This window comes from Balaenoptera physalus, assembly GCF_965194825.1.
Source record: "Balaenoptera physalus genome assembly, chromosome: 9".
NCBI lineage: Eukaryota > Metazoa > Chordata > Mammalia > Artiodactyla > Balaenopteridae > Balaenoptera > Balaenoptera physalus.
The window spans coordinates 72,775,191-72,800,853 of NC_138888.1; the positions used below are offsets into that span (position 1 = coordinate 72,775,191).

A 25,663-nucleotide genomic window follows, 5' to 3' on the forward strand; every position below is an offset into this window, starting at 1 on the left:
AAAATAAAAAATAAAGCTGACCATATTTTAAAAACAATTTCAAATGCTCTGGTTTATTTTTAAATGTTTGGATGCTCATAATTTTTCCCTTTTTTGTCCATGGCAGGATAGTAAGAATGTTGTAGTAATTGATGAGTTAAACATTAGAAAGTAACAGAAGCTCCTTGTTATAGTTTGAAAGGGACCATAAGATCAGAACATCCTCAAGAAAAAGTCAGCTGGTTGTTTACTAAAGCAGCCTCACAGAATGATATTAACTTGATAACTTTTGTCCACAGTCCAGTGCTTCCAATGTCATAAAATTGATTAGACTCAGGCAAGGACTTGATGCTAATCAAATTCACAAGAGATTAAAGCACACATGCCAGAATGGCAATGGATTTTCAGCCTGACTACCTGCATCTAGTGACCTGAGCATTACTTGCCCCATCCAGGGCATCTCATTCCCAGTATTGGAAGACCAAATATTTGGAACATTTGGAAGGGCAAAATAATCGTTTAAAAGTTACTTGATGAACATGGAATTGAAACAAAGAAGTGGATAATTTTATAGGGTAGCTCACATAGGCCATAATGAGACTTCATGAGTTACCACTGCCATGCCAGTGTACAACCCTCTAAGTGGCACCAGTATCTGTGCCATGACTAGTTCCCCTAGATGAAGTTGAAAAAACACTGATCTTGCTATTTTGACTATCCTTTCCCATGCTCTGTGCTGACTCTCCACACTGCTCTCTGTTACACAATCTCTATGGACAGGTTATAATACCATCAGTTAAGTTTCCACCTGCCATATTACAATCATGTTGTCAGTCCTTCACAAGGTGATATCACCTTCACTAGATCTGTAGGTTTTCCAAACTTCTTTAGGTTCACATTTATGTTCAATATTTTGATTTATGTAACCACAGATGACTCATCACATCTATTGTATGTAGACTGCTGAGCTTGACTTTCAGACAGCAACAAATTTTCTCTATTTCCAAATTTTAGTGCTCTACTTCACTTGATATTACTGCTAATACTGTCTTAAAAGGGGAAGAGCTCTTTTATTGTTAGGCAAAAGGCAGTGAAAAGTTGAAGACACAGAAAAAGGAGTAGAAACAGGAAGGGGGGGGTGTCTCTAAATATTAGTAGATTTCATTATAGTCCCTTTATTAATTCTTTCAAAGTACTTTTATTGAGAGCCTGTTATGTGCTAGCTGCCCTGCTGGGTATGGAAAATACAAAGATAAGACATATCTATCCTTAAGCTCAAAGTCCTGTAAAGAAGGAATATTATTTATTCTTATCCTAGATCAATGAACAAAGTGTGTTAGTTACCGAGGGGTTCAGAAGAGGAGGGAGGCTTCATAAAGTAAGTGATATTTTAAAAAAATATTTTAAAAAAGGTACTTGACAGGTAGAGAGAGGCATTCTAAAAATCTCAAGCACCTAAGAATGAGGATGACAAACTTCTGGACTGATTAAGTCCTCTTCATGGCCTGCAAAGACTTGGATGCTTTTTCCAGCTTCACCTCTCACTATACAAAATACTTGTGCTGTTCAGGTAATGCAGACCCATCCAAGGCGTCAAAGCTGCAGAGCAACACGATTAAATCTATCATCAAGGCAGTATGGAAAAAGAACTGGAAAATGCAGATTAATAGAAAGATACCAGTTAGAGGCAACTGTGAGAGACCAATTACAGATTAAGAGAGAAATGATGAAGGCTTGATCTAAGAAGGTGGCAGAAGGGATAGAAAAGAAAGATTAAAAAGTCACTGAGTGGTAGACTCAATAAAACTTAGTGACTGACTGGATTGGGAGGGAGAAAATGGGAAGACTCAGGAATGACTCGAGTCTCCAGATTGGGTCGAGGATGAACAGTGATGCCGCAAATAACAGATGAGGAATATGAAAGCAAGGATAGGTTGGTGGGACTAAGAGAACACGACTTTGGTTGCAGACATGATGAGTTTAAGATATTTGACAGACTCCCACAGGGAAATAACTAAAAGAAAGTATAACTTGTGATCCAATCCAGAACACAATCTAGGTTAAAAAAATATATACTAACCAATCTGAAGATGATCAAGCTCTGGCGTGAAGAGTCCAGCAGGGTAGATTTTGATCAAAAAGTAGATGTATTTATTGTTGGGAAGAACTGGTTCCTTGAGCTCTGAGAATAAGGGATCAGATACAGGTGTATATGGCTTCACAATTTCAGTACCTGGAAAAAGTCACAACAAAGAAATTCAAATCTGAAAATCTAAATGAAGATGAAGCATACAAACTTTATGATGCTATCAGCATATATTTAAAACTGTACACTTAATGTGAACTTAATTCTATGTTCTATGTGTATGTAGTACATGTATATATACCCTAAACCTATGTGTGCTGAGATAATTTTAACAAATCGGTAATCTACCCATAATATAAATAATCTGTTTTTATTAAGTGTGGCATAAGGTGATGGGGTTTTATGTTAATAAACTTAGACAACCATTTACACCATCAGCATGTAAGCTTTGTAATAGGCCACAACAAAAATGGCATTAAAAGTTTACACAGAGATGCAAGAAGGTACTTACATAATAATTTTAATTATACACCAAATTTTTAAAATATTTTATTTTATTTTATTTTATTTTTATTTTTGGCCTCACCACATGGCATGCGGGATCTTAGTTCTCCGATCAGGGATCAAACCCGTGCTCCCTGAAGTGGAAGCATGCAGTCTTAACCACTGGACCACCAGAGAAGTCCCCATACACCAAATTTTTAACAATGGATACCGATGGCCAGTGGGATCATTTGAGTTCCAGGAAGGGAAGAATTTCACTTTTTACTTTATATATTTCGAATTGTTTTAACAATTTAATATTTTATATATTACTTTGGTAACTGAAAAGAATGTTAATCCAACTACTTCTAAGAATATAATAATAAAAAACAGGGTAAAATTAATAAGAAGTCATATTTTAGCTAGCCAAATTCCAAAGAAAGGAGTCACCACATATTTGAAAGACCAAAATTTTATACATGGTTCCATCACATATACAAAAATTAATCTATGTGTAAATTATAAGACATTGACAATAACCACACTGGGGGAGATACCAGCTATTGAATGATAACGTGGCATTAGTGATGATGGAGAGAAAAACTGAACAGTGCCGTCATAATAGACCATATTCACCAAATCCTGGCTGGTAGTCTGTGAGGCTGATTGCTGGAAAGGCTAGGAGTGTTATCTTCTGCAGTTTCAAAAGACTAAGAAGATGTTAGACATCGGTAAGAAAGGTATTTAAAACAAGTAAATGAGGTAATTTTAGGATGAAAATGAGGGAAAAAGAATTTACACAGTAAGGAATATGTTTACAGAGCTTCTTATACTAGTGGCACATGCAAGGAAATCATTTATAATCATCCACTCATTTTCAGGTTTATAAATTCAACTTCCTAAATGACAGACCCGTTAAGTGGCTAAATAAGAGACGTTAGTGTGTGTTTCTGGCAGTTGTCTTCACGGAAGACCATCTGTGTGCTCCCTCACCTCTTTCCTTTAAGGCTTTGTTAGTAATAAATTACAGTGCTGGTGGCACTATCTCTGTGACTAGTGATAACTTCTTTGTTCATACAGTGATGCAGCACAGCTATAGTTCCCACATGTAGGATCACTGAATCCACAAACCTAGAATCTGGCTATCACTAAGTCTAGCTGCCCAGAAACATTTTATTTATAACCTAAATGGGCGCTTCCTCGAGAGATTACTACTGATTCTGAACTGCTTATAAAAGAAGAAAATGTTTCCGCAAAGCCTCTGCTTGCCTTACCTGTAATAGTTAGCTTGAAGTAAACATGTTGCCCCGTTGGCACCTGAAGATGTATGCTTGGTGGCAGCATCAAGCAGAAAAGCTTCGTATCATGAGTCACATCTTCCTTGGAAATTAACTGGCACTTTCTGTAGTACAAATCTAGAAAGTGATTCGTCTTCTCTTAGTGATGAATAAATTAAATAAGAAGTACTCTCAGACCTACCGCGCGAAAACACAGGCTCTGCTTTGCTCTTTAGTGAGCTTGAGTTTCACTAACAGGCCTATGACATTTTAAAAATTCATCAGTATTTTGAAAATCTTATAGTGTTAGTTTTTTCCATTTTGTTTCCTATGATATCCATTTTCTAAAACCTGTAAGTACTTCTGTAATTTGAAAAATAAGCTCTATAAAATGAGTGTTATTTTCTCATGTCTGTTGTTATAGCATGTTAAAACCATTATAGTCTAAGAAATTAAAGTCTAGTTTATTTCTTCTTAAATGTACTTTTTAAAATAATTCCATCCTTTAAGCCTATAACAGCTATATAATTAAATTGTAGATGTGAAAGATATTTGATAATCAACAAAGCTCATTCTAAATTCTTTTCTTACAGAATGGAAAAGTCCTGAAACTCAAATATTTAAGGTTTAACAATACCAGCACTATTCAGTAACTTAGAAATATTTCTTTGATAAAGGCAGGAAAAATATACATTCTTGTGTCTCTGTATATGTGTATTATATATACACAAACAAAATTCATATGTATATGAATTATAGAACATTTCAATGGTCAAAAAATGATTAAAACAAAAAATAAACTTAGGTTTAAGGGTGTAAGTTCTGATTATCTGGAAAATTAGTTTAAGTGAAAAACTGAAGATGCTAAGTTTGTGGTACTAAAATACAAGTAAACAAAAGGAATCAAGTATTTCTATAAATACGGGAAATATTTGAAATTAATACCCTAAGCTCAGGAAATATTATTTGTATACAGAGAAAAATAATACCACTTGGATTGGAAGATCTTGTTATAGAAGTTCTGAAAGCATGAACATTTTCACTTGTAAATTTTCTTTCAGATGTAAACAGCATGCCAGAGTAGACTTTGTTTCATAATTTCCTCTCTTTTGTAAAACAGCATTTACAGAGATGTCAGGAATTAATCCTAATAAAGCATCTTATTATCCTAATTATGCTCTTTTTTTTTTAACCTAAAAATATTTAAGTAGGGGCAGAAAGATTTACTCCAGACCTTAGGATGTGAAGGTCCTACATCGAATAATCAATGGTTAGTGGAAAACTAAAATTCACATAGAATCCTAAGAAATCACTTTGGCCACAGTTTCATCCAATTCTCTTCTTCCCTTGTCCCTCTTGCTCCCAAAGACCCTGGTCACTAAATCTTTCCATCTATCACCATGGTAGCTCGGTATGCACATAAACTTAAGAGTGCATCATTGCCAGGGCAAAGCTTAGACCAGATTACAGCTAAGGGTACCGTCCCAGAGTTATCCTGGAATGCCTAATCCAGTACTGCACCAACGAAGGATCAAAGGACCTAGGCTCACCCCCAAGAAGAAATGAAGGTTCAAATGATCTCCTTATCCCTTCCTCTAGACCTTCCTGGGACCCAGAGTGGTAATACAATATGAGACCCCCATCTATATGTCTAAATACGTGAAAGTTATAAATCAGACAAATAACTGCTAAATAAAATATGTTCTACGCTGTACCTTGAAATATACTTTCATAATGTCCTAGAAGGCTAGGTTCGAATTCAGGATTCTTGAACTCCTCAGAGTTCCACGCAGGAAGATGTTGGAGGGATGAGAGCTGCACCTCCTTGACTGCCTATGGCCTGACCCCCCTCTCCTCAGCCCCACTGTCTGACCCTGAGTGGAGCCTTGTGCAGGTGTGGGCGCACCAGCCCATATGTTAAGGCTCATCTACTTGCTCTCTCCATAAACAGCCTTGGCCACTTCTTGGACAGAAGCGGTTTTGGGGCCATTTGGGCAGGGAATTCTGGGGTTCCAGATACCTGGAGGGCAGTGGTGAAGGAAAGAGCCTGAACTCCAGGTGGATAATTCTTCATCTTACACACTCATCCTGTGGGAGCAGTGCGGCTGGAGGAGAGCCCTTGTATTTTCCTCCAAGCACGGAGTCCAGGGCAGGTGCCCCTCCTGACAATTTCACCTCTAGCCTTTACCAGAAAGGATTTGCTAGAGTAAGTATGCACCTCTTTGACTATACTTAAAACACAAGGAAACTCTGGGTTCCAGTGATTGACTGGCTTTCCTTGTTAGAGAATTAACACAGTAATCCGGCTATTTAACACCACTGAGATAATTTCAACATCTTACCAATAAAATAATAAAACTGCCATAATTGCACAAGAATGTGCTAACAATAGGTTCTAAAAGTCTTAAGAAAAATTTAAGAATGTTTTCGTCTTTCAGTTGCACTGAGAAGAGAAGTATCACAGGCATGGACCTGAAAAATGGCGGAAAAGGAGTATAAAGCGGCTGCACTGACGACTTCAGTCTGGATAATGCCTGTATTGAAGTGTCAGGTTTTTGGTTTTATAAGCATAATTATACAAGAAAATGAGAAACTGAAAATAAATATGAGATGGTGAAACAAAAACATAAGACAGAAAACTGTCTGCCCAGAAACCTCACTTCTTTTTTTTAATCTTTATTTTTTTATTGAAGTATAGTTGATCTTCAATGTTTCAGGTGTACAGCAAAGTGATTCAGTTTTACATATATATATTATATATATACACACACACATACACACACACACACACACACACAAACACATTCTTTTACAGGTTCTTTTCCATTATAGGTTATTACAAGATATTGAATATATTTCCCTATGCTATGTAGTAGAGGTCCTTGTTGTTTATCTATTTTATATACAGTAGTGTGTATCTGTTAATCCCACATTAACTTCTTTTAATAACATACATATAATATTGAGACATTCAGCGTAACACTGAAATGCTGAGGATAATATGATAATTTGGGTATCCTTTTTTCTTCTTGTTGAAAAGAAACTATAGCTTTCCTTCTAAAGAGTAGACTTTCACAGGCTAAAATAAAGACAAAGCTCAGTGGGAGAGAGACGTGAAAGAGAGCACTGGACTGGGAGTCCATATTGCCCTCAACCTGTCCTGCAGCTCCTTCTTGCTCCTAGTACACTTTTTGTTTTTCTGGCCATGCTACATGGCATGCGGGACCTCAGTTCCCACACCAGGGATGGAACCTGTGCCCGCTGCAGTGGAAGTGCAGAATCCTAACCACTGGAATTCCCCCTAGCACACTTTTAAAGCACCTATCCACTCTCATTTTCCCTGCTGGAAGCAGGGGCTTAGAGAAGTTAAACAGCTTGCCCAAGATCACGGAGTCGCTTGAGAAGATGTGGGATGAGGCAACAAGTTATGAGAGTTTCTCACCGCAACTCATAGGCCTTGTTCAAAAAGTTTGAGAATCATCGTTCTAGAACAGTACATCGTTCTTTAGCATCTTCCCCCTTATTTTAACCACATCAGTTCAAGCATAAATGTTTATAGATTATCCCTCCACCCTTTACAACTCCCTACTAACTATTTAGTGTCCAAATTAAGGAACCAGTTCAGCAAGTCACCATCCATCCCAGGTACATCTCTTCTTCAACATCCACGATTCCTACCGTTCTGGTCAACCACAGGTTTTCTTAGCACTCTTTACTACTTTCAATTACCTAAATACAGGTGTCCCCCGCTTTCCGAAATTTCCCTTTACGCCACTTATCTTTTATGAAAAATCTACGTTAGTACCTGTTTTTCCTAACTGAAAGAAATCCAAAGGGGATTTTCACTTTTATGAAAAACGGTGAAAAGGGAAAATAGCATTCAGCGTTTGTTTTGCAGTGAGCTGTTACGGAGGCAGCGTGCACCCCGAGCAGAGAGAGTGGCACCCCAAGCTCCTTCCCCGGGAACTACACTCAGCATCTCTGCATCAAGCCGCCATAACTTTGAACTGTGCCTGTGAGCATCTGCGCTTTGTCTCAGTTTACCTTGTGCATCCGTGAGCTAGATGTGTCCTAGGGTAACTGCTTCTTCCCTTTACACCATTTCCACTTATGAAAGATTCCATAGGAATGCTCTACTTTTGGATAGTGGGGAAACCTGTATGATTTACTTACCTCCTAATTTGCAATCTACCTTTACTCATGTCTTCCTCTAAGATCTTCCTGAACCACCATAGGGCAAGCAGTTAGTGGAACTACACACTTAAAAAATGCTCCAATGGAAAATAAATAACTCCAAACATCAATACTAACATCTACAATACTTAAAAATATACTGATACACATACCTAGATATGTCCATGCAGAAAAACCCACAACCTACAGCCATTCCATTCAATAGACATTCCATTTAGAATCTGGGTTATGTAAGGAGGGAAATCCAATATTACATTAACACCTTGGAAGAGGCTCAGAGCAAGACATGATATTGTCTCTTAGCTCAATTTTATCAGATGCCTGAAAGGGTGAAGGTATATGTTGCTGCGACCACTCCTGTTTCTGGAACCTATTAAGGTTGAATAGAAAGCCTGCACACTTGAGGGGCCTTGCCCTGTGAGACATTTTTCATATGATGTGGTGATGGACTGGAGAGTTATTAATGACTGAATGAGATTCTAGTAAAGCACCGGTTTCTTCTTAGCTGTGTATCATTTGACATAAATGGTTCATGGCCAGAGACCAAGGGCTGGGCTGTGAGATAAGAGAAAATCTTTATATTGGCCTCTGCCCCCGGTTCCTGACACAGAGCTCCTAAAACTCTTATAATAACCTAAGTGATAAGAACACTAGGAGCAGCTCTTGTTCTTTATACAGTAGTTCCCCCTTATCCATGGGGGATACATCCCAAGGCCCCCAATGGATGCCTGAAACTTCTGGGTTTTTCCTATATATATGTACATATTATACAGTTGTAATTTATAAATTAGGCACAGTAAGAGATTAACAACAATAACTGATAATAAAATAGAACAATTATAACAATATACCATAATAAAAGTTATGTGAATGTGGTCTGTCTCCCTCAAAATATCTTACTGTACGAACTTAATGCCGTTTTCATCTTAACTAAGTACTTATCATGAACTGTGGCAGTAACTTTTGCAGTTTAAAGTACAACAGCAAAACTAGCACGGATTCCTTTTTCCTTCTTCACAATTTCACAGAGAAGATTTGTTCTCATGGTAGATCTTAGCAACCTCATAATTTGATTTTTTTTTTTTCCTTTCCTTGTTAAGACAAGAACTTTCACCCTTTCACTTAAAGGAAGCACTTTACGGTTTCTCTTTGGCACACTGGAATTGCCAGCATCACTTCCCTTGCGCTTTGGGGCCATTACTAAGTAAAATAAGGGTGACCTCAACACAAGCACTGTGATCCCGCGAGAGCTGATCTGATAACCCGGACGGCTACCAAGTGACTAATGGGAGGGATGCGCTGGACAAAGGGATGATTCACGTCCCCAGCGGGATGCCTTGAGATTTCATCACACTACTCAGAACGGTGCACAATTTAAAACTTATGAGTTGTTTATTTCTGGAATTTTTCATTTAATATTTCTGGACCACGATTGACTGCGGTAAGTGAAACCTCAGAAAGCAACACCACAAATAAGGGGGGAACCACTGTATTTGTCTTTGACCCTCATCTCTAACACGGGATTCCTAATACCCTTGTAAATTCCTAAGTAATAAGAGAACCAGGAACATTTTTGTTCTCATGAGGTGACTCTGGGTGGGCTCCTGGATGAGCGCCGGTCACCAGAAAGACTCAGCTATGATAGAAGTTTGGAATTTCCAGCCCCACGTCCCACCCTCTGGAGAGGGGAGAGGGGCTGGAAATGAAGTTAATAACTGATCATGCCTACGTGAGGAACCTCCATAAAATCCCAATAGCAGGGGGTTTAAAGAGCTTCCAGGTGGGCAAACACATCAACACTGGGAGGGTGACAGAGCTCAACTTCCCACGGACAGACGTTCCTGTGCTCAGGACCCTCCCAGACCTTCTCTCACCCTCTGCATCTCTTCCGTCTGGATATTCATCTGTATCATTTATCATATGTGATCTACTCTAGCAAATTAATCAAGCCCAGGGAAGAACCTCCCACCTATAGCCAGTTGGTCAGAAGGACAGGTGGTAACCTGGGCTTGCCACTGGTGTCTGAAGTGTGTGTGTGTTGGGGGACGGGGGGAGGGATCATGTGGGACTGAGCCCTTAACCTGTGGGATCCGATGGTGTCTCCAGGTAGACAGTGTCAGAATTGAGTTAACTTGTAAGACACCAGCTGGTACTGCAAAGAACTGCTTGCTGTGGAGGAAAATCTCCAGGTATTTGGGACCAGAAGTGTCAGAAGTGAAGCGTTCTGTGTGAACAGTAAAGGAGACACATAGGAGAGAAAGAGAGTAGGGAGGAAGTGAGTTTTTTTCCTACACAGGAAGGAAAAATCTGAGTTTTTCCTTTACAGAATCTGTCACAGCTCATACAGCCGGGGTCAGCCTGATTTAGCCTCGCTGGCTGTCTGTTTCTGCCAAGACAGTGACCTTGATGAGCAATGAACTTGTGTGCAGGGATGATGGTCAGAACACCTGAGAACAAGCGGAGCCTTCAATAGCTCAGTTGGTAGAGCAGAGGTCTGCAGAACACTTGAGAACAAACTATTTTCAAGAACTGTACAAATATCTAACATTTTTGACTATGGATAAAATAACTCAAACCCATGAAGTCACTAGAATACCTTCCTATGCTGAAGAAACAACAAAGTTTTAGTTATTATATACTTTTAAAAGTATTATATAATTGCATTTATTTTGCTGTTTTTAAAAATTATTCAGCCTTTTCACTAACTTTGGTAGAACTTCCACTTAACCTCTAGTAGTATAGTTTTATCATCCTCACCCAAACCACTCTTGAATATATGAATAAGAATACGTTCATAACACAGCTTCAAACACTAGGATGATAAACGTGTATGGGCACACATTTTTCCGTATACTGGGGTAAAACCTAATGAAGCAGTATTAGTAAATTGACAATAAAGCATAGGATCCTTTCTGTTTTAACTATTACTGTTAAAAATATACCTAAAGTGGGCTTCCCTGGTGGCACAGTGGTTAGGAATCCACCTGCCAATGCAGGGGCCACGAGTTTGAGCCCTGGTCCGGGAAGATCCCACATGCCGCGGAGCAACTAAGCCCATGCGCCACAACTACTGAGCCTGCGCTCTAGAGCCCGCGAGCCACAACTAGTGAGCCCGCATGCCACAACTACTGAAGCCCGCGTGCCTAGAGCCCACGTTCCGCAACAAGAGAAGCCACCGCAATGAGAAGCCTGCGCACCTCAACGAAGAGTGGTCCCCGCTCGCTGCAACTAGAGAAAGCCCGCACGCAGCAACGAAGACCCAACGCAGCCGAATATAAATAAATTAAATTAATTAATTAATTAAAAAAGACATAAAAAATTATTTAAAAAAATATATATATGCCTAAAGTGTATTCAGGTCTTTTACTACCTCACCTAGACTGATGTGAGCTGAATCCTTCTTTCAAAGTGAGGATTTTATAGAGTTAAATATTAGCATTAAGTTAGGAGAAAGGAAGCTCTTTCTCCAAGACTAGATTCAATGGGGCCCTTAGACAATGGGGTCCACATCATTTAGCAAGGTTGTCACTAGATTTGAACATTTCTGTGCTTATCACTTTTCCTCAGTTCCATAACTAATAATTCAGCCAACATTATACACTGAAGTGCCTGAACTGCCTGGATTCTAAGTTTTTAAACTTCTTCTATTCTATCTTTTAATATAGTAAATAATTTCTTACTCATTTGCAGCCTGCCCCATCTGTTCTGTGTTTCTTCTTATTCAGGCCATTCTGCTAGAAATAAGAAGAAGACAGCAAAATGCCAAAGCATCTTACAGTTACTGTGCAAGCAATGACTTTACACCTGCTGGGCCAAGCAGACAATTTAAGAGAACAAAGCACAGTGAAGTTTCTATTTGCTATCCACAATATTTTTTTTTCTTTTCCAGTCATTCTGAATGCTTGTTTTAGGCAGCAAAGAAACATGGATGTACAGGCAAGGAAGGGGAGGGGAGGGGTGAGGGTGGTTCTTTCTACACCTGCAACGAGAGCTGTTATTCACTATGGCAGCGAACAGCTTGCCTGCAGAATCGCAGGCTTCACAGAAAGCCTCAATTAAGTGACTGCTCACAGAGTACTGACAAGCACATTTACACGTACAGACAGTACTTCAGTGTGTGTGCACGTGCGCGCGTGTGGTGTTAGCAGTTAGGAAGCCCTGATGAAAGTATAGTTCAAATAATGAGAAACTGCCATTTTTTTAGGTTAAAAAATAAGTATCAGTGATTTCATACAGTTCAACTTGAATTATAAAGACAGTTATAGATTCTATATATATTTAACCTAGAGGTTTATAAACAGCTGCTGACATATCACAATTATGACACAATTTTTTAAAATCTTGTTTATAATTTTGTATCCCAATATTCATTTACTGAGTTGTTTGTTGGCAAATCTGTATAACTGCCTTTGTGTGGTGATCTAAGTTCCCATATTAAAGGCAATCACAATTAAAATAAACTTTAGGTTGGATACAGGAATAGCAATCCAATTATCTATTAGTTTCTGACTCTTAATAGACACAAGTTCGTTAGGCACCACACACACACACACACACACACACACAACTACTCACTCATAATCTTCATTTATTCATCTTTGGGAAGAAGAAAATAATTGGAAGCGCCCAAGTTACAAATGGTAGTTTGGTTCTAGTCATATAATTTAATTTACTAACTATTACAGCTGGATTAAAGGTAAAAACAAAGTAGTTTCTCTTCTCTGATTATGTTCTTTGCTATATTTGAATCTTTTGTGTAAGTAAATTCTAGATTTGACATGAAAAGGTAGTGCATTAAGTCTTCAACTTACATGCTTATTTTCAAACTTAAATTTTTAAACTAAGAAATTTCAGTAAGAGGAAGCCAGCATGAAAACCTCCTTGAAGACCAAGGAGCCACGTGATAGACTGAACATTTGAAGCTACTGACAGCAAGTTAATAATAATACTCTGATATGTAAGTATTCAGCTTTGCTAGTGTGGAAAATAACCTATAGTTTTTGTCATGATTTAAGGAAGAGAAAGGACAAAGAAGAAATTATCTATGCTAATTCTGTCAAACAAATTAAAAAAAAAATCCCCTAAACTCTGAGTCATTTTCCAAAGTGGAAAATCTAATTCACTGAAAAATACATGCATGGCTCTAATTTCAGACAAGAAAGCTAAAGCAAACTATGATGGTTCATGACTCAAGCCAAAATTTATGGCAGGGATGAAAGAGTTCATGGAAAGCTTCAGGAAATTATAGAAAAGAATACTTGAGCAATGTTCATTCTATTTCCAAATGGAGGTCAGCCTGGGTTCTCAGTGTCATTTATTTCTAGGACTTAGCTTTTATCTGGTTTGCTACGATTTTCTAATCACTAGAGAGTCGGATAATTTCAGGGCAACAGATTTCACTTTAATAATATCTCTTTTCATTTTCACTATCTTTTACCTATTCTCTTCTGATCTGCTACATCACTCAGTTATTCCTCTATGTTCTCTCTCCCTCCCTTATACCACACAATTGAGACCTCCTGCTCTGGGAAAATGACTCTATTTGAACTTTCCCACATATGGCTTACATTTTCTTTCTCTACCACCTGCAAAAGTTCTGGCACAATAAGTACCCAGTAATGATACCTGGAAAGGCCTTTATAGTTTTTTGGGTTTTTTTTAAAGCCACTTTCAAAATATTGCTTGATATTCACCTCCTTCATTCATGGAGAGTCATTTATGGTCAAATATACCTGCATCTGTTTGTTCACGTAAGGTAACCTTAGAATACATTCAAGTTTGCACTATGTAACTTGCTCTTACTGGCCTATTTCTTGATACAAGTATTCTTCAGTCTCATGTTTGTGTATGTTCTTTCTTCCGCCTGGGAAAATAATTTCTGATGCCTTTTATTTGTTTCATACCACAATACCTAAAATAGCCTTCTACACACAGTATGTACTCAAAACACAGCTATGTGATACTTCTCTGAAAATAAAAATACTATCCACAAATATATTTTTATAATTTTAAATATTTAAAGATGCTAAACTGAATACATGCAGTTGGTTTCTTCTAACCCCTCCCTAAAATAACAGCAAAGATGGTTTTTTTTCTGTGTGTGTGGTTGTTTTTTTAAGGCCTAGCCTGCAAGGACAATAAGAACAGAAATAAAAAAGCAACAGAAGTTTGGGGGCTGACAAAGCAAAGAGACGACTGGTAACTGACTCAGTAGACTCGGTAAAGCTACATCCTAAGCTAGACAAACAAAAAGCCAAGAATCAACCCATCTGTAATATGAGATCCCTTTGAGGCTCAGAAATTGGCAGGACCAAGTATCTCTAGAATCAGAGTGAAGGCAGAGCTAAAACCACTTTCTGGAAGAAAGTTCATTTAAGAAGCCTAGATGCCACCTCACCTGCTTTCTGAAGTCCTCCCCTACTTCACACGGCCACATGACTGATTCTCTCCTATTCTGGCAAAGTATCAGAATTTTGCTCTCTCTGTAGAGGGCAAAACAAAGGGTCTCTAGACTAGGTATATGTTGTAGGCTGAACTGTGTCCCCCTCAATTTTCAACGTTAAAGTCATAACCCCCAGTACCCCAGAAAGTGACTATATTTGGAGACAGTGTATTTTAAAAAGTAAGTTAAAATGAGGTCATTAGGGTGGTCCCTAATCCGATGTGACTGAAGTCCTTATAAGAAGAGGCAATAGGGACACAGACACACACAGACGGAAGACCATGTGAACATCTGTAAGCCAAGGAGGGGCCTCAGGAGAAGTCAACCCTGCCAGCACCTTAGTCTCAGACTTTCAGCCTTCAGCCTGTGAGAAAATAATTTTCTGTTGTTAGCCCACCAAGTCTGTGGTACTTTTTCACAGAAGCCTTAGTAGACTAATATAGTATACTAGGCAAAAAAAAAAAAAAAAAAGGAAATTAAATTTACAGATATCCCAGCCTTCTTTTCCCATATAACTTCTGAAATGCTGGATGCGAGGTAGAAAACTGTTTACCCTAGAAACTCTGACAAAATACTGGCATCAGACTTTTCCCGAAGAAACCATCCAGCCACATAGTAAATATTACTGTCAACAAGCCACACCCACATGCACAGAGTTTCCAATCAGCTTTTAGAGTTCCACCCTGAAGTACGAGCAGATGGTCAAGGATCAGCAGACATTCAAAGAAAGCATCTAATATGAAAGACAGACCAAAATAAACAAACTGTAGGAATACAGGCTACACAGGGAGACAAAAAATCTCAAACACTATAATTCTTAAAAAGAGAAGATAGAAAATAGGATGCTAAAACAAAGGAACAAAAATCAAGAGTTCTCCAAAGTTAAAAATATGAGAGTAGAAATGAGTAACACAACAGCAGAGCTGGAAGACACAGCTGAAGAAATCTCTCAAAAAGTAGAAGAAAAGGACAAAATTGAAAATGAGAGAGAAAAGACAAGATAATTAGAGAACTGGTTAAGAAGTCTTAAAGTAAGACTCTTTCTAGAAAGTAAGAACAGACCATGGAGGGAAGAAATATCAGTATTCCCCAGGCCCGAGGGTCTAAAGTTTCCGTAATGGAAATATTAGCAAAAAGGATGAACATTCGGCACAGAAGTTCAAACCGTGAACTTTCAAAACACTTGGAAGAGGCATATCAAACCGTTAAATTCAAACCGTGAAATTTCAAAACACTTGGAAGAGGCAAATCCTACCAGTTTCCAAAGAGAAAATATGGAGTGCGTTCACTTTGTGGAAATTCATCAGGTAGAACACTTGTAATATGTACCTTTGCCTATAAATGTTATAGTTACATAAAAAGCTTTAAAAAATAAAGAAAGGAAGGAAATGAATGGTATCATCCTTTAGGAATAAACTCAGAAACTGATTTAGGTAAGCAGAGAGACAGTAAATGTGCCTTCTCTAACAGAAAAAATCTAGATGTGCCTACAAGGCGTAAACTTAACTTGTTTTTGCACCTTTTATAAAAAAAAAAAAACCTCAAGGAGTGAATGGTTGCACAAGAGTTTGAGTGGGTTTCTCCATTTAGGTATCATTACCTAATGACCTTTGTTCTGTCTAAACATTAGATAGCAGAGTCAGAAATTTAATTTCTGCTTTAAAAAAAAAGGAGGATTACAGACACAATGTCCGTTTTCAACTCCTTAGAGAGAGATACAAGGACCCTTTGGCTCACTGCAGGTGGCCTTCCAAACTCTGATACAACTGAGCCACTGACACAACATTTTCATTAATCCAGGACTCAAAATAATAGCACAGCCTACCTGTATCTTTCTTTGGAATAAGTGAATTATGATTCTCCAGGGGATGACCAAGGCATTTCCAAGAAGTATTCTCTTTTTTCTTCAGGACAATCTCTATTTTTCCCACATTCTCAACAACTCGCACTGAAAAGAAGATAAATTCCATTTGTATTCATTGATACTAAATATAAGGTTTTACTTTTAAACCAATCTTTCTCAAACAACCCAAATGTCCCAATCAGATATGAATGACACTGAGCATTTGTGAGATAAATAAAATTTTGTGTACATGTTCATCAAAATTGTTTATGCCTTATATGGTGTTAAATCCAGTTTATGTTAGATTCAGATTAACTTCTTTGAAATTAATTTATCAAGGGCCAAACTAATACATAATGCTAGTTTTCATACAAGCTCAAATAGAGCCATGGCAACTAATTAACACATAGCTTAAAAAAACAAAAACTTAAATATACAAATTAGCCATTGAATGGATCCACAAAAGCAAATTTAATTTATACTCTTTTAACATTTCTTGGGATCTGAGGGGTTCTTCTGAGTGAATTCAGTAAACCAATATTGAGCCTAATAAACATAGAAAAAGCTTCAGGAGAATGAATCCCAATAAAGTGCATGTCAATCTTTGATAATTAAAAATCTTTTAGATTCTCTTTTTACTTTTGAATGTTTAAAATAGTTTAGAATACATGAGTACAATAATAAAATAAACTTTTAAAATTGATTAAATTTTATGAATCGAATGTGCTTTTAAAGATCTAAAGTATATTTCTTTTTGTCTTTAGAAACAATCTGTCCTTCCTCATTGTAAACACAAAATTCAGTACCAATTTAACAACTTTTAAACACAAATTAATCAAATAAATTCAATTCAATGAGCACTGATTTGAAGCTTAACAAACATAAGAAGTCCTTGACTTTAAAGAGCTTAATTTATACAATTTATAGAACTTACTATGGTATAAAGAAAAGGGAAGGTATAGAACTGGTGTAAGGTACTCTGACAGTACTTTTAAACAAGAAACCACATGTATATATGAATATAGAATGGAATATTATTCAGCCCTAAAAAAGGAAGAAAATCCTGTCACTTGCAATGACGTATGATAAATCTAGAGGGCATTATATTAAGTGAAATAAATAAGACAGAGAAGACAAATAGTGCATGGTATCATTTATATGTGGAATTAAAAAAAGAAAAGTCACACTCATAGAAACAGAGAGTAGCAAAATAGTGCCAGGAGTTGGGGCAGGGGGAGGGGGGAATAGAGAGAGCTTGATAAAAGGGTACAAACTTTTAGCTACAAGATGAATAAGGTCTGAGGATCTAATGTATAACATGGTGACAACAGTTGATGACACTGTCTTGTATAATTGAAATTTGCTAAGACAACAGAACTTGTGTTCATACGCATACACACACACACACACAAAGGTAAATATGTGAGGTGATGGATGTGTTAATTAATTTGTGTGAATCTTTTCACAGCATATGCCTTTATCAAATAATAATGTTGTACACTTTAAATCTTTAAATATATTGTAATTTTGTCAACTATATTTCAATAAAGCTAAAGAAAAACACAAAAAACAAGAAACCACCATTCTCTGATGAGTCTTCTATTGCTAAACAGCTGTGTAAAATCCACATTGTGTATTTACATGCAGAAATATTCATAATTTAATGTGCTCTGTCAATATTAAATATTTGAATATATACACCTAAGAAAAATTTGTCTGGTCCGGTCAAGTATATTTCTACAAGCTGCATGTCAGGAGTAGGGCCGGAAGGAAGAATGGGGACAGGAATTTTTTTTCTAAGGAGAGGAAAAGGAAAGGGCAAAGAGATGAGATGAAAAAGGGGAAAGAAAAAAGGCATGGGGGGAACTGAAACCAGAGGGAAAAGAGTACATTTAAAAATTAATGTATTTGCTTATATAGAAAACATCATGTCCTTGTCTGCAACATGAAAATATACAAATGAATAATAAGACAAATGCTGTCCACTGCCCCCCCGTGTGTGTGTGTATGTATATGTGTGTGTGTATATGTACATAGATAAATTATTTTTGGTAGCTTACCAGAAAAATCTTCCTGAATCTCATGACTTAGGGCTGGAGAAAAAAAAAATTTCAGTTAAAATCCAGCTTCAGTTCCTATGGTCTACAAACACCATATAAGATCATTTAAATGGTTCTTTCATGCACCATTTCAAATCTCTCAAACATATCCTGAGAAATCAAAAGAAAGAAACTGAACACAACCAAAATACTGTGTACAGTATTTTGAGACAAATTACTTAAATATGTATCTTCAATTTTTCCATTTCTCTCCCTATTAATTAAGGAGTAAATACTCAATTGCCTACAGGTGGATAACCCACACTGGTGCAAGGATAGTCCCAGATTGACAATGCTTCAAACCAAGACGGGAGCAAGGCAGGGAGAGATAGCACGTGAAACACACATACTCCAGGGTGTGCACGTGCGTGTGTGAATACAGGCCGGGGCTGGGTCTAGCTCAGCGTTTCCTTTCTTACTGTTCTCTAAGTTGAATATTCATTCAGTTATTGAAAAAGAAAATTATTGGGCATCTATGCATGTTATGCACTTTCCAGGTGTTACAGTTATCACAGTTAGTAAAAGAGAAAAATCCCTGCTCTTATGGAACTTACATTCCAGAAGGGGGTGATGCAAGAAGTATTTTTACAAACATCTGCTCTAAAGTTCACTGTGTTAATATAGTTATGTGGAACTTAAAATTCTGCATTATTTTAGTCCTTCTGATCTAATATTAGCAACCAGGAGTTTCACATTTTTGACTGTGGAATTTTTGTTTGTTTTTTATATGTGTGCAAGATACAGTTAGCTACAGTGTGAACAGAACTAGCCATAAAGTATTTGAAACATAATAAATGCTGACACAGAGGTCTTCCTTAAAGAAAAATCATGACAGAGCTAATGAATAATGTATACTTTTCCAGACATCTGAGTTTTTGATTAAAACTCTCCCTAAGAGACAATACATATTAGATCTTATGCTAGCAAAAAATAGGGTAGCATGTATTTCTAGAAGAAATGTTTAAGATTTGAGGTTGATTAATGAATGGGGGGAAAATAAGAAAGAAAATACATTTATCAACTCCAATCAAATTCAGGACTAAAGGTCCTTCATTAATCTGGTAAAGCCATGAGCTGAATCTCGAGTCATCTGAGGCCTGGAGAATTTCAGTCTCTGTTTTGCAAAAGTAAATGAAACATTCTTTACATAAGAATGTGTGCTTAAAATACAGTTTTCTTCTTGCTGTTTTGGTTTGTTTCATTTCTACTTTCTAACTAGAATAACATTATCTTCTTTAAAGGAGAAAAGGATGAACTCCTAGAGTCATTATGGGTGAGAAATGGATTAAGAATCTGCTACCTTGATTCTAGATTTTAGTCCTGATTTCTTTCTGATAGATCTGTAACCTCTCAAAACAGACAGAAGTGAACTGTATGGTAGGTCTTTGCCCATGAAGGGACAGGCAGCTGAGGGGTACAGTATAACCTTGCGGCTGGCAAGAGACAGGTCGATAGAACAGCGCCTGGTGATGTCTACTCAGTGGGAGCACATGACAGGCAGGCCTCCGGAGATTTATTTGTAGGTATTAAGTTACAGAGTCTTACAAAGCTGGGCCAACAAGTATTTCACGTGATTATTGATTATGATCGCACCTAATTGTTTAAACTTGGGAAAAGTGAGGTTGTACTGCCATTTGCTAGCACTTTCCTTAGTATAAAGAAATAACAGAAAAAAAAAGATCAAAAATGACAAACCAAAATGACAATGGCACATAAAATATTATAGGTACCGAGACTCTACAGCAGTAACTACTATACCTAAAGGAAACAAAAGTTGTTTCCATTAATACAGAATAAGGTACTTACCAATATGTATAAGATATGAATAATCCTTGATAACTGTTTCTGCTCTAAAGGAATCATCCCAATGATCAGCTGTTACTGAGTCTAAACTGATATCCTTAAATGGAAATCGAAAAGCGAAAGATTAAAAAGTAAACTTTTCACCAAACTCCTATTACTATACTTTTAAGCTGATCAGTGGAAGTTCATATGGTACTTATTTACAGAACCCACAAGCTAAATACACATTATTCCTGTTTTTTGCTCTCTCATACAACCCAGTTCTTCTCCTTCAAAGCATATATCACAATTTTAACTATGCATTTGTCTATGCTTAATGTCTACCATACACACTCGTCTTTAAGCTCTAAGTGTAAGGGGCAGAATATTGTCTTCAGAATATTGCTCAGCACCAAGTAGGTGTTCAAATATTTGTTGGGTAAATAATTTGGAAAAAAAATTAGAATCAGACAAGAAGCCAAGATATTTGTGTTCATTCTTATCTTTCCACTATTATGTGACACTGCGCAAATAACACAACCTCTTAAGCTCAGCTTATCAAAAAAATAATAATAATAATAAAGTCACTAACAAATTTTTAGATGTCTCTAATTTCTACGTAGCTTTGGTGCAAGTTATTTTGGTGCCTATCGTTTACACCATACACTGAATACATTATTCCACGTAGAAACCTTCCCCCTTCCCTTAATCATCCATCCTCTGTGCTTCATTGATATCACCAATGAGAGCACACAGACCCCAACCTCGCCAGGCCCTGTCCTCTTGGTTCAGGACTGCTTGGTTAGGAGACAATACAAAGAGGGAGTGGAAGGAGGGACAAGCAGTGCCTCTCTGGGCCTCTTGGCTCTTTCAGGCAGAGGCTGGTGACTCCTGTGGAGCCATCAAATCCTGCTGCAGGAGTAGGAGGAACTCACCAGCTCAGATGTGGTTCTGCTACTACAGAAGTAGCATGAATTCTCAGAAATTCCTAGCTGCCAGAACTTGTCTTTAAATCTCCACAGTTCCTCAAGTGTGGGAACCTTGCCAGTTGCTGGAGGATGTGTCTGGAGATGTTGTAAGTTGCCTGCTTATTTATCTGATTTCCCAGCTGGACTGTAAGCCTGGTGAGAGTTCAGTCTCTATGAATCTGGCCCATCATTAGATTCCTGAATTCTACGATGGTGTTGAAGATGAAGCAGGGGTTCAATAAATACTTAGTGAATGAATTAACTCCTTAATTTTAGTTTTCAGAGGGCATTAACTGAACCCCGTTAGTGGCTTAAGCATACTAAGCTCCAGCAGTACAGTCTCTCCTGTCTCTTGAATTCCAATTTAAGTGCAGGAAATTAGTTCCTATGGTGAAGTTAAACTGGGACTCTCACTGCTGTTATCCATGCTTAAACACAAACAAAAAAAAAAATCACAGAAGAGCACATAAAATATGCTTCTTCCTAGTCTATTTTTTCCCTAAGATGCTATGGCATGGTTGTTAAGAGCATATACTATGAAGCCAGCCTGCCTGGGTTCAAAACGCTAGATCTGCCACTTACCGTGTGACTTTGGGTAAATTACTTAATTTCTGTTTCCTCATCTGTAAAATAGGGGTAACGAAAGGATCTACCTCACAGAGTTGCTGTAAGTTAATATAAGAAGAGCTCTTGGGCTTCCCAGGTGGCGCAGTGGTTGGGAGTCTGCCTGCCAATGCAGGGGACACGGGTTCGAGCCCTGGTCTGGGAGGATCCCACATGCCGCGGAGCAGCTAAGCCCGTGAGCCACAATTACTGAGCCTGCGCGTCTGGAGCTTGTGCTCCGCAGCAGGAGAGGCCGCAATAGTGAGAGGCCCGCGCACCGCGATGAAGATGAAGAGTGGCCCCCGCTTGCCGTAACTGGAGAAAGCCGTCGCACAGAAACGAAGACCCAACACAGCCATAAATAAATAAATTAATTAATTTAAAAAATGGAAAAAAAAAATACTGCAAAAAAAAAAAAAAAAAAAAAAGAAGAGCTCTTAGAAAAGTACACCTGCGCATAGTTAACATTTGTTATTTACTTTTTTGTTTTTTCTGATCTTAAAAATGTGTTTACCTTCTGTTTAGTATATATGACAATGGTGACTAAAGCGTCTGTTTGGAACCAGTCATAGCTGTAAAATATTTTAAAAAGAATAAATAATCATGTGCAGTAACATATATTAAATCATTAAATATATAATTTTAAAATATATACAATTTAAAAATATAAAATATGACACAATAAATGCATGATTTAAAACATGTAGTTCAAAATCTACAGTGAGAAATATATTTCTCTAGGTAAAGTTTTTTTTCTAAATAATCAGTGGTGTTACCATGAAATAAATAATAAAGCAATTATTTCTCAAGTTAAAATACTTATACTTCCATGTATTCCAACTTGGATAAAAACAAACAACATCCTTGACAAGGCACTTTTTATAAAGGTTACACATCTAAAATTCCTTTTATCAGAGCAATAAAACAACATGTTTTCTGAAGGAGCATGACAAAATCGACATGCTTATTACCTTCACTCCTCCCTGTCACAAATATATTATTACTCCGCAAGAAATTAACTCACCAAGGATGTTTAATGGTCAACCGTAAAAACTTAAGGAAAAACTAAGTCTTCGGTTTTGTAATAGCTATTGATCAAATTGATTCTGTTTTTGCACTTACTACCTGTATACAGGCCCCCAGTGTGAATGCTAGGAGGTATCCTGAGGCCCTTAACTTAAAATTGAATATGAAATAATTTAATAGGTATAGCAAGTAGAGCCGGAAGCTGCTGTTATAGATTCACAGTAGGGGGAAAGGTGGTAAGAGAAAGACTACAAATAACACACATAACCCTAAGGGCATCTGAAATATCATTAACAAAAATATACATGGATTGCTTAATTTACTAAGACAGGGTACAATACATTTTGAAGGATTTCCTTTAAAAACTGATAAAGCAAACTAGACACACAAAAAATAGAATAGTTGAAGAAATTATGGATATTCTATGATCAATTTCCATCATATGATAGAATACAGACAAAAAATGCTTTTGCAGAATCTTTCATGACATAGGAAATTGGTCATCGAACATACTGTAACATCATATTATCAAAATAGAATAGTATGGAAATAGGTATGACATGAATAAACTGTGTGGAATAAACCAAATATTAAGAGTCTATATCTAGGGTTGATGGGATTACGACTGATTTTATCACTTTCTTTTGTATTTCTCTGTATTTTCCAAGTTTTCTACCATGAATGTATATTTTATAATCAGAAAAAATAGTTCTGAATAGTTCTTTTTTAAAGTTGTGGTGTTTAAAATGGGTTAAACTTCAGTTATGTTAAAAATTCATATTTATGGAACAGCTCATTCTCCAACAATGCCTGATAAATGAGGCACTACAGTTCTTGTGTCAAAGAAGCATAATTAATATAATAAGCAATAAATCAAACTTAGAGCCATTTTTTTAATGTGTATATTTTGGTGTCGAACTGATTAAGCTTTAAAAAAGTAAAACAAGAATGCATACCTTGGAGAACTAGGCCCTTCTTTGGCAAGTGGATCTGTCACTTGGCTCTTGGGAAGCATGCCTTCACAAAGAAAAACAAACAAAATAGCTACAGTTCATCTATGTAGCATTTTTCTTTTTTCCCCCCATCTTTTCAGTAAACTTCTTATTGAAATATTATAAAAGGACACAAGTCATAAATGTACTACTCATTGGATTTTCATAAGTAAAACATACTCTTGTAGCCAGCACCTCCCTGTGCCCCCTTCCACTCAGCGCCCCTCCCCCAAGGGTAACCACTATTCTTTTAACATCATGATTAGTTTTTGCCTGCATTTGGCCTTTATAAAAAATGGAATCATAAAATATGTTTTCTTTTGGTCTGGCTTTTTTGGTCCAGCTCTACAGACGTTTCAGTTAATGTCAAATCAGCATGATTAATAGTAAACAATAAATCAGGTCTGGAGCTTTCTGAGATTTTATCCAGGATGCTGAATGCATCAGTAGTTTGTTCCTTTTTATTACTGAGTATTACTACACTGTATGAACATACCATATACCAGAATCTATTCATTCTCCTGTTGATGGACATTTGGGCAGTTTTTAGCTATTACGTATAGTGCTGTTATAAATGTTCTTGTACATGTACATATACATTCTTAAAGAACATCCATCTACATTTCTGGTAGGTATATAGGACATGTATATGTTTAGCTTTAGTAAATACTGCTAAACAGTTTTCCAAAGTGGTCATACCAATTTACACTTTCTACCAGAAGTGTGTGGGAGCCCTGTTGCTCCACCACCTTGCTGACACGTGGTATTCTGTCTTTTTTCATTTTAGACATTCTTGTGGATGTGCCCCAGCATCAAATTTTATTTTTATTTTTATTTTTTTTAAAGATTTAATTTCTAATTTATTTTTGGCTGCATTGGGTCTTCGTTGCTGCACGTGGGCTTTCTCTAGTTGTGGCGAGCGGGGGCTACTCTTCGTTGCGGTGCGTGGGCTTCTCATTGCGGTGGCTTCTCTTGTTGCGGAGCACGGGCTCTAGGCACATAGGCTTCAGTAGCTGTGGCTCATGAGCTCTAGAGCACAGGCTCAGTAGTCGCGGCTCATGGGCTTAGTTGCTCCGCGGCATGTGGGATCTTCCCGGACCAGGGCTCGAACCAGTGTCCCCTGCAATGGCAGGCGGATTCTTAACCACTGCGCCACCAGGGAAGTCCTCAACATCGCGTTTTCAAGGCTCTGGTTTTCTCATTGTTTTCGAAAACTCTGAGAACACGGAAGAGCTCCAAAGATACTATCAGTGATACTATCAGACAAACAACTTCAGGTGTTACATCGCAAATTGCATAAAGTAGTCTACAATAAGACAATCTTTTCTAGTTAAAAAAGAAAAGGTAATTCATCTGGCAAGCCAGCTTATTAGCTGAATTTTTATAACTTTCTTGTGCGAACAGGGAGGAAAAAAACCCAATTTTTAAACATACATTAGTAATACGTTTCAGTCAGAGTAGCCCCGTGCATTTCGTGTCATACCAAACTTTTTTGGGGGGTTAGTGGCAGTGTCAGTCATAATTCCAAGTCATACTGAACGGCCGAGGAAGCCAGAGCCGCCGAGCCCAGAGGAGGGGAGATTAATAGGCTGGCTGCTCAGCATCTGTGTAGACACTGGAAGAGCGCCCCGTGCCTGAGGGAGGGACACGTTCAGCCTGGCCTCTGAGGGTGGAACTCCTAGTCACGATGAGTATTCAAGCTGAGGGCAGATGAACACATGTTCAGGGATGTTATAGAAGGGACTATGGTAAGAGTCAGGGCTGTTCGATGCTTTGTGACCCCCTAGAGGGGTGGGAAAGGGAGGGAGGGTGGGAGGGAGGCGCAAGAGGGAGGGCATATGGGGAGATATATGTATGCATATGGCGGATTCACTTTGTTGTACAGCAGA

At 37.6% G+C, this 25,663-nt stretch overlaps 1 protein-coding gene across 1 annotated transcript in view; it reads right to left on the bottom strand.

The window, feature by feature from the left end:
- Positions 1-25,663, bottom strand: part of LOC309667418 (cytochrome b5 reductase 4-like) — a 41,626-nt gene that overhangs the window by 13,733 nt on the left and 2,230 nt on the right. The window contains exons 2-8 of the mRNA XM_082475841.1: positions 23,739-23,799; positions 22,271-22,328; positions 20,210-20,303; positions 18,365-18,397; positions 16,287-16,409; positions 3,823-3,963; positions 2,060-2,212 (exon numbers count right to left, since the gene is read on the bottom strand). Of these exons, the coding sequence (XP_082331967.1) occupies positions 2,060-2,212; positions 3,823-3,963; positions 16,287-16,409; positions 18,365-18,397; positions 20,210-20,303; positions 22,271-22,328; positions 23,739-23,799 (663 nt within the window). The remainder of the gene's footprint in view (positions 1-2,059; positions 2,213-3,822; positions 3,964-16,286; positions 16,410-18,364; positions 18,398-20,209; positions 20,304-22,270; positions 22,329-23,738; positions 23,800-25,663) is intronic.